The 9,871-nt window shown below is 44.9% G+C and overlaps 1 protein-coding gene across 1 annotated transcript in view; it reads left to right on the forward strand.

Annotated features, from left to right (window-relative positions):
- The first annotated feature begins 2,714 nt into the window (after nucleotides 1-2,714).
- The window catches only part of SCD (stearoyl-CoA desaturase), a 22,744-nt gene continuing 15,587 nt past the window's right edge, over nucleotides 2,715-9,871 (forward strand). The window contains exons 1-2 of the mRNA XM_042459777.1: nucleotides 2,715-2,875; nucleotides 5,469-5,742. Coding sequence (XP_042315711.1) covers nucleotides 2,849-2,875; nucleotides 5,469-5,742 — 301 coding nt within the window. The 5' untranslated portion in view covers nucleotides 2,715-2,848. The remainder of the gene's footprint in view (nucleotides 2,876-5,468; nucleotides 5,743-9,871) is intronic.

Genomic DNA, 9,871 nt, shown 5'->3' on the forward strand with positions numbered 1-9,871 from the left:
AGGTCACTGCTTTTTATTCTTATCATATACTCATTCCTCAACTGTATAAACTCATACATTAAAATAAGGACTCGTACAGTAAAATACAGTGGAACCTCGCCATACGATGGGGGATCCGTTCCGGATCCCGCCACATATGGCGATTTCCGCCTATGCTCGAGCCCCATTGTAAACAATGGGGCTCGTGCACGGCGGCACGGAGGTGCGTGGGGCGCAACGGGCGCGCGCACCCATTCAACTGAATGGGACGCGCTGTCCCTTTTGCCCCGCGCGCGCCCAGCGGCTTGAGCGCGTACGCTCAAAGCCGCTTATAAAAAGTCCGCGTATGCGGAGGCCCCACTGTAAGGTGCAGGCTTGTTCTCTGCTGGTGGGTCTAATGAACTTAAGTTACAGAAGGGTAGATTTTGTTAGAACATTAGGAGGAACTTCTTGACAGTGGACGATATCACACGACTGAAACTGGAAGTATAATCCAGTGTCATCCTGAACGCAATCATGAGTATTCACGTTATTGCGTGAAAGGTTACCACATGCGATCACTGGCAGTCCGAATGCACTCCGAACGAAATCATGCGTCAATCCACAGTTAAGTAAATTCAGTGAACTAGTGAAGTCACAAACCCTATTCCTAGGCAACTTCGCACTCAGTGCGCTGTTGTTTGGTGTGATGTGCATGTCTCCTTTGGTCCTGGTTCCCCCTCCAATCTGGAAGGGTTTTTTTTTCCCATGAAGCTACGCTGCAATTCCGCTTCCATTTTGCTTCTGCTTGTCTTTCAGCATTGCTGAGGGGGGGCTGCTGCCTGCTAATTAAGAAACATGGACTGGGAGCTATTGGAAACAGGGGTGTAGCCAAGGGGGGGGGGGTTTTGGGGATCCGGACCCCCCCCTTCCATTAGAAAAGTGAATGGTGTGTGCTGCTGTGCCGCTGCACCCAAGCCCCATTATAATGGTGGCACTTAGTCTGGACCCCCCCCTTCCTAAAATCCTGGCTATGTCCCTGTTGGAAAACCATTATATTCACGTTTTAAGATGACAAGAGTAAATATATGCTCGTTTTAACGTGAAATAGAACATGTTCTTTCAACCATTCTTCCCCCCCCCCAACCTCTTTTGTAAATTGTGGGGTTCCTTGGTTCCTCTCCCTCGCTCACCTAAATATGCTATGTTCCAGTCATCTGGAGTCTCCCTGAGCATGTTAATTTCTTCTAAGTGCCTGTAGGGATGCTGGCAAAGACAGGAGCTGACAATGCCTGCAGCATCACAGCTGGATCCAAAGCAACCTGTTTCCCTCCTTGGTGACGAACAGGGCAGGCAGGGAGTCGGTCCCCATAATAATAAGGGGACTAGTAATAGAAGCTTTTGAAGGCTGAAAGGCAGGAGTCGTCATTGTAATTATGCCTCCCTTGATGGCTTTACTGTTTCCTGCCCTAAAGACTCAGTGTTGAGGCGAGTAAAGCCTGTCTTGCCAAGTTCCACGGTTTCCTCCGGCAGAAGGTTGTTTTCCTCCTCCTGGAAAAAACAAAACAAAACAAACAAATGGGGGGGGGGGGGGTTGTTCAGCTACACCTGAGGCAATGGCTGCCGACCAGATGGATCCCTTCAGGGCAGCCTCCTCAACCTTCTTTAAGATTTCGTGCCAAGAGGAGGGTTATTATTAGGATATTTGGAGACCAGAGTTTGAAACATGGGACTTTAGGGCAAGTTACACTCTCTCAGCCTCAGAAGGGGGCAATGGCAATAGAATCATAGAATCCTAGAGTTGGAAGGGACCCCAAGGGCCATCCAGTCCAACCCCATTCTGCCATGCAGGAAGACCTCTAAGGAAGGAGACTCCACTACACTCTGAGGAAGGAGTGCGTTCCACTGTCGAACAGCCCTGACTGTCAGGAAGTTCTTCTTAATGTTGAGGTGGAATCTCTTTTCCTGTAGCCTCTGTCTATTGTTCTGGGTCCTGTTCTCTGGAGCAGCAGAAAACAAGCTTGCTCCCTCCTCAATATGACATCCCTTCAAATATTTAAGCAGGGCTATCATATCACCTCTTAACCTTCTCTTCTCTAGGCTAAACATAGCCAGGAGGGTTAATATAATAATAATAATATAACAACAACAACAACAACAATAATATAATAATAATAGAAATAATATAATATTTATATTCCTCTTTTCTCAAAAGTGGATTACAGGAATATAAAGATAAAACCACTTACAATATTAGGATATTTGAAGGCCAGGGTTGGAAACGTGGGACTTTGAGGCAAGTCACCCTCTCTCAGCCTCAGAGGGGGGCAATGGCAATGGCAGACTCCCTCTGAGAAAACTCGGCAAGGAGACCCCTGGGTAATAAGGCCGCCATAAGTCGGGAAAGACTTGAAGGCACCCAGCCACCCCTGTCTGCCCAGTGTGTCCCCAGTTTCTCCCTCCCTCCTTCCTTCCTTCCCCAGAGGCGTGTGTGTGTGTGTGTGCCTCAGGTGTGCCCTCAGACTCGGGCCCCCTCTTCTCAGGGAGACCGCCTGACCCACTTCTCAGGGGAGGCGGGGGTCGTGGCGGGGATGCTCTGCGACGCCGGGAGCAGCAACAGCAGATTGCGGGCAGCCAATGCCGAGGAAGCTTTGAAGTGGCACCAAATTCCCGCCAGCCAATGGGAGCCCTGCGCTGGGTGCCAAGGTGTCATCCTCCTCTGCCTCCTCCTCCTCCTCTCTTTGCCCAGCAGCAGCACCAGCAGCAGCTCCAGACTCTGCTGCAGCCAGAAGGGGTTACTCGCGTTCGAGCTCCGCAGCAAGGCTTAAATAGCGCCAGTCCCCGGCAAAGGCAGCATCCCTGGCCCTGAGGAGGACCCAAGGAGGACGAGATGCCCGCCTTGCTTTCCTCGGAGGCGGTGAGGAAGGGGGACCTGGCTTAAAAAGGGGAGGGGGCGGGAAACCCATCGTAGGTGCATCCGCAGTAATCCGGTTTGATACCATTTTAACTGCTGTGGCTCAATGCTGGGGAATTCTGCCCCCCCCCCCCAACTACAGTTGCCAGAATTCCCTAGCATTGAGCCACAGCAGTTAAAATGGTATCAAACCGGATTAGTCCCGCACTGCGGAGAGCAAACTCAAGGGGAGGAGAGAGCAGCCTCCTCCTTGTCTCTTATCCCTTTTAAAACCGGGCTGCCGGGTTCTCCCAGGATTCACAGCCTGACGATGAAAATGCCGAATCACCTGCAAGAAGGATGCAGCCTTGCCAGAAGAGTTCAGGTTTCCTGTAGTCCCTGCCCTTCCTCGGATGGCACTTGGACCATGGCTTCTGCTCATCCTTTGGGGGCTGTACTTCCCAAACGTTGACCCCCCCCAGGTATTTCTTGGTTTCTTTGGGACTACAGCTCCCAGAAGCCTCAGCCATGTTGGTTAATAGCCTGGGATTCTAGGAGCTGAAGTCGAAAATCCCTTAAAGAGCACAGTTTGGGGACTACTGCTTTTGGGGGAAAAGGCTTAGCTCAATGATTCCTAAACTTTGGTCCTCCAGGTGTTTTATGGACTTCAGCTCCCAGAAGCCTCAGCCATGTTGGCCAATGGTCTGGGATTCTGGGAGCCAAAGTCCAAAATATCTGGACAACTGAAGTTTGGGAATTACTGATGTTTATCACACTATACTCTTAAAGTGCTACTATTCCACTTTGACTCCTCTAGCTGCCTCCTGTTGCATTCTGGGATTGGCAGTTTTAAGGAGGGGTATTTAGAATTCTCAGGCAGAGAAGTTCTCAAAGTGGAATAGTAGCACTTTAAGAGTATAGTGTGATAAACATCACTGCTTTGGGGAAAGGCCTAGTGATTCCCAAACTTTGGTCCCTCAGGTGTTTTGGAGTTCAACTCCCAGGATTCCTGACAGTTGGCCATGCTGGCTAGGGCTTCTGGGAGTTGGAGTCCAAAACATCCAGATGACCAAAGTTTGGGAATCACTGATCTAGGCCCTTCCCCAAAGCAGTGGCTCCCAAACTGTGTTCTTTAAGTGCTTTTGGACTTTAGCTCCCAGAATCCCACACTATTGGACAACATGGCTGGGGCTTCTGAGAGCTGAAGTCCTAAATCTCTTAAAGGGAACAGTTTGGGACCACTGGCCAAGATGAAGACAGAGGCACTTTGGACCATTACTGTGAATGTGTGGCCCACAGAAAGCCCAAGGGGGGGGGGGGATTGGCCCCAGACCCCATGCATTTTCTTTATCCTAATAAATAGTCTTAACAACAAAAAAAGTTGCGGCCTGGTTCTGAGCATATTTTTTCAGAAGTAAGTTGTATTGATGTCTATGGGACATACTTCCAAGTAAGTGCTCATCATTTGACTCCCTTTGTCCCTTTTGCCTCAGTTATGTTGGTCCTATGCACTGCGAGAAGCCAATTTTTGTAGGGATAACTGACTTAGGTTTTGGAAATGTGCAACCGCTACAGGTTTAAGTTTTGCTCAGATCTTTTTCTGTGCATTCACTAACTGCATTAGTATGTGGAACTTGTTACTGTATCATCTCTGAAATTATATCCTATTAGCCTTGCTCCTGACCTGGAGCAGTTATGTGCAGTTGCAATTTCCCATGGAGCAAAATGATATAAAATACAATAATAAGTTACAATTAGTTTGCAAACATATATTAAGTGACCATAGGCTTGCAAACATATATTAAGTGATCATATGTTGTTCATTTGAGGCAGTCATATTTTGGCCACGTCATGAGAAGGCACGACTCATTAGAAAAGACAACAATGCTAAGAAAGGTAGAGGGAAATAGAAAGAGAGGAAGATTGCATGCCAGACAGATTGTCATGACCGCACAGCACAGCTTCAAACCATGCTGTTGGGTCTTTTGTTTCTTTTAATGTTCCCCCCACCATCCCTACCTACCTTCACAGAAGCAAACTACTAGCAGACAGAGGTGTGCCCATGCAGATGCCAGGAATGTACATTCATGCCCCCCCCTTCACCCCATGCCCCCCTTTGACTGTCTGTTTTGTGTGTGTTGTATAACTCCACAAGAGGTGTCACAGTTTCTCTTTTGGATATTGCCACCCTCACTGCTTGGCTACAGAAGCTCTGTTTCTTTTATATGCGCTCCTGTGATGGGGCATTTAAATGCACTTTCCAGGGAGGAGTGGGAAAATCCAGTTCCTTTTTAGTCTGGCTTTTCTCCTCATAAGGCAGCTTGAGAACGGCTTCTGGCCGGCTTCAAAGTGTGCATCATCTAAATTCTCGCCTGGATGCTGGCTGGAAACCTGCTTATTTTAACCATTTACTTCGCTCCTCAGTCAGAGATATCAGTGGCCTGAATCTGCAAGAACTGTATTCCATAACACCCATCCCACATCAGAGCCATGCATTTGCCTTGTGTTTGTTTCCAAGTGGGAAAAGGGAAGAAGAGGAACCCTTTATTGGTTCCTATCCCTCTCAGAGTCTTTAACTGAATTGTGATTTTGTTTTGTTTATTGCCTTTCATGCTAGCTTTCCCCAGAATTCTCCACCACCGGTGCCTTTGCTCACGAGACCCAGAATGGGTCAGTTAATGCAGAGAAGACCCATCCCATATATGATGACCTGGGATCTGGGACAGATATGACTGATGATGTTTTTGATGAGACCTACCGTGAGAAAGAGGGCCCCAAGCCTGTCACAAGATATGTTTGGAGAAACATCATCCTCATGGCCCTGCTCCACCTTTCTGGACTGTATTCCATCTGTCTCATACCTTCAGCAAAGCCTCTCACCTTGTTGTGGGGTAAGTAAAGGATATGCTGGTTTTCCTTTGAAGTTACTGTCTGATTATTTCCCTGTGTTCCTTGGCCATCTGCTCCATTCAGTGGGGATTTAATTCTTCTCATCATAATTCACAATCTCACTCCCTGAGGGCCTTCAAAAGCCTGTGAACACAGAAACAGGATGCTCTGCTCTGAGAAGCACCATGTGTCCTTTAGTTATTCAGAAGTAAATTTTAATAAACTTATTACACCTGGAACACCCATCTGGATTACCATTCTTCTTGGTAAGTAAGATTTATATGTCCTCTGCCTTAACTTCCAGTCAGTAAGATGATTCTTGTTTGTGTAAAGGCATGAAATGCCAGGGCCTTTTATAAGTCAGTTTGGTCTCAGTTTAAAACCTGCCACTTCAGAGTGTAGAAATGTGAGGCTTTCATGATGGCTGCTGTGGGATTAGTGGTATAGTGTTTAATGTATGTCAGAGGCTTGTTACAGACTGCCAAAATAAAGCTGCTTCGGGTCTCTTTGGAGGTATTGCTGTTTTAAAATGATGCATGGGTCCTAAGAGTCCGGAGGTCGTTGCCAAAGCCACACTCCATTCTAGCGACTGGAGTGGCAGCTTTGGTGCAGCTTCCGGAGTCTTAGGATGCATGCATCATTTAAATAGAACACCTCCAAGAGACCGAAGCAGCTTTATTTTGGCAGTCTGTAACAGGCCAGAGTTCCCAGGTTCAGGCCATGTCAGAGTAGACCTACAGTCAGGATAGACTGGGGCAGGTAGGCTGGCACCTTCCAGATATTTTGGATTCCCTGTTCCTGGCTATTACCTTTGCCTGTGGCAAAATATCTGGAGGGTGCTAAATTGTCTATTCCTAGTGTCTACATTGCTCAGCTTGATTGACCAGTGGTCTGACTCAGAACAGGGCTTCCTCCTGTGAGATACTTTGAGTCATGAAAGGCAATAAACAAAACTACACTCTGAAGTGACTGACTTATAATTCTAAAGCAGCCAGTTCTTGGGTGAATCACAGTAGGTGTTCAAAACGTTTTCCACTGGGTGGAGGGGCGCTGTAACCAACAGCTATTGCTGGACCAGCAGGAGCATTTTAAATAACAAACATCTTGCGTAGAAAGATAATGAATACTCCTAAGGTCTGTAGAAGGAGGCAAGAAAATGTTTAATGGGAGTGTACAGTGTAGGAAGAAAAGAAACAGTTTTTCCACAGAGTGCATAACCTGAGAAATCTTTCCTTTTTATCACTTCCAAAACTCTCAATATCCTTCTGTCCTTAAAATGTTTTAACAGAGAAATTGCTTTGTTCAGACTTTGTAGGGTTGCTGAAAATGTAGCGACTTACAACCAGGGAGATATCTTGAGGGAAGTCTTGAAATGAGCAAAAAGGGACAAAATGCAGTGACTCTTCCTCTGTCCATCTCTCATTCTTCTACTGTACACTTTCAAAGGGTGCATACTTTCACTTCAGATGTGATAGTGGTATGAGATGTAGCTTGTCCAAAATACAGTTTTTCTATTTCCTCCCCCTCCTATCAGGGGGTGTAAAAGCTCCCAGTATGAGGTTATTTATAATACATGGATCTCCCAGAAGGAAAAGATTGCAGATGAAATAGAGCTGCAGGAGTTTGAGGGATTGTTTATGGCTGCCTCTCACCATATCCACTGTGGATTGAAATGTGTGGGTGTGCTCTAGATGACAACATCAGAGAATGATGCAGAAATTTCAAGAACTCCACTTATTTGATTCAAGTAGGCACAGTTAAAACCAAACAATTTCAGATGCTTAGGAAAATGATAGCTGTGTCAAAGGTTGTTAAAACTGAAAATGAATGACAATTTGAAAATACCATAGTCATATGACACAGCACATTAAAATTGGAGAGAGAGAAATTGACACCAAGTGGCAGGATAGCCTGTTCCCAGCTTATTCATTACATACTTGTGTGTCGTATTGGAAATTACAATGGATGAGCTACAAAATATAAGTTTCCCCTATGAACATTCTGAATGGCCAATTGTATGATATTGAGATAGATGGAAGAACACAGTACCTTCCTTTTTTTATCTGCATGTTACTATGAAGGAGGAGCTGACCAAAGTGTGACCCTTCAGATGTTGCTGGATTGAAAATTCCAGCATTCCTTGCCAGGGACTATGCTAAATGGAGCTGGTGGGAGTTGCAATCCAACCGCATCTAGGAGGCTGGACTTTGCCTATTCTTGCCATACAGGAACAGAAGACATCTGATGGAGTACTCATAACCCAAAGTGCACACAGCTGTACCTGAGCATTATCCTCTCCTCTGATATTCATTTTTTGCTATTTATTTGTTTGGTCCCATAAGACTAAAGACTGATTTATATTTTAAAACAATGGAAACAGACAAGATTGGTAGCTATTGATGTCATACAAAGGCCCTCTGTTTTGAACAAGAATCTCAATTTTAAGACCATTTTGACCATTCCCCCAAGAAGCTGATGACATTTCCCTGAGTCCCTCATGGAATAGTTCTACAGTTTTTTGTGGGTTTTTTGGGGCTATGTGGCCATGTTCTAGATGAGTTTATTCTTGACATTTTGTCAGAATCTGTTGCTGGCATGGAAATTCTAAGTCTGCCTTGTTGCATTGGCAATGTAACATTTCTTTGGCACCATCTCAAGGTCTCTGAAATGCTTCTGGGAACTACATTGGGAAAGTCAGAAAGTTAGTCAATGTACCCTTTGCTGACAAAGCTTTGAATGCCAAAATGTTGGTTATTAATCTTTCAGATTGGTCCCTGGTGGGTTGTATCTGTCTGCAAACTGAGGCTTTGACAATACTGAGGTTGTGGACTGGTAAACAGCTGTCACTTTGAGAAGCTGGGAAGGAAAACGGGTCCCACTTCTCCATTATCATTGCAGGGACATAGCCAAGGGTCCGGACCCCCCCTTCCGTTAGAAAAATGAATGGTGTGTGCTGCTGCGCTGCCGCACCCAAGCCCCAATATAATGGTGGCACTTAGTCTGGACCCCCCCCTTCCTAAAATCCTGGCAACGTCCCTGATCATTGCCATCAGCAGCTCTCACAGATTGTTTGGTTGCTACTGTGGTTCAGGACCAAGAGCCCCAAATGATGGTTTTATTCAGAGCAGTGTCAGTAACTGGTGTTCTTGACAGCTGGCCACCCTTCAGCACTCCCTCTCAGCCCTTGGGCACAGAAGTGTTATCTGTGTACAGAATGTCTTGTTAAATAAATAAAAACTAGATCTCTCATTTTTCTGCACAGTTATATTGTACTGTACATATGTGTGGATAATTCATGTAAATTGCTTATATCTATTACCATAGTATTCACTATAGATGTAAACAATTTACTGTACATGACTTGTCCACACATATGTACAGTACAGTATAACTGTGCAGGAAAAGGAGTTTTTATAAGAAGAGAGGTCTAGTTTTAATTAATTAATTAATTAATTGTATTTCTATCCTGCTCTTCATAAATGCTCTCACAGCAGTTTAAAAATTGGTAATTAGACAGTTCCCTGCCCTTAGCAGTTCCCTGCTTAAAGACACAACACACAAGAAAAGGGGATGGTTTCATAGCACACTCTATTTGTAGGAGCTGCTCTTTATACTTTGATAAATTTCCTTCTTTGCCATTGTATTTTTCATGCTGTCACACACATTATGGAATACTTTTCCTGGACCCTTATTAGCTGTTTTAAGCAGATATTGAATTATACATTATTTTAGCTTATATTTAAGTACATTTTCCTCAGATAAGTCTTTTTGCAGTTTTTCTACAGTATTTGTTGTTATATTGTATTTTAGATTTCAATTATATTTTAAGGTAATGTAAGTTTTCTTGCTTGTATATTTTGTACACAGAGGTGGAATATACATTTTGATGAAAATTAAACCACTTGTGTGAACAGTTGAATGAGCTCCCTAAATAACAGATGAACTTACCATATTGTTTGGTTGATGTGAAAGTGCTTATGTAGAAGGTCTGGGTAACTTCTTGGCCTTCATGTTGCATTTTATGTAATCCCTTACTATTGGTCTTGTTAGCTGGGAATGATAGGCATTTTAGTTTGAAACATCTCGAGGTTACCAGGTTGTCCAATACAAAGGCTTATCCTATTTTATTTT

Source organism: Sceloporus undulatus, chromosome 3 (assembly GCF_019175285.1).
Source record: "Sceloporus undulatus isolate JIND9_A2432 ecotype Alabama chromosome 3, SceUnd_v1.1, whole genome shotgun sequence".
NCBI lineage: Eukaryota > Metazoa > Chordata > Lepidosauria > Squamata > Phrynosomatidae > Sceloporus > Sceloporus undulatus.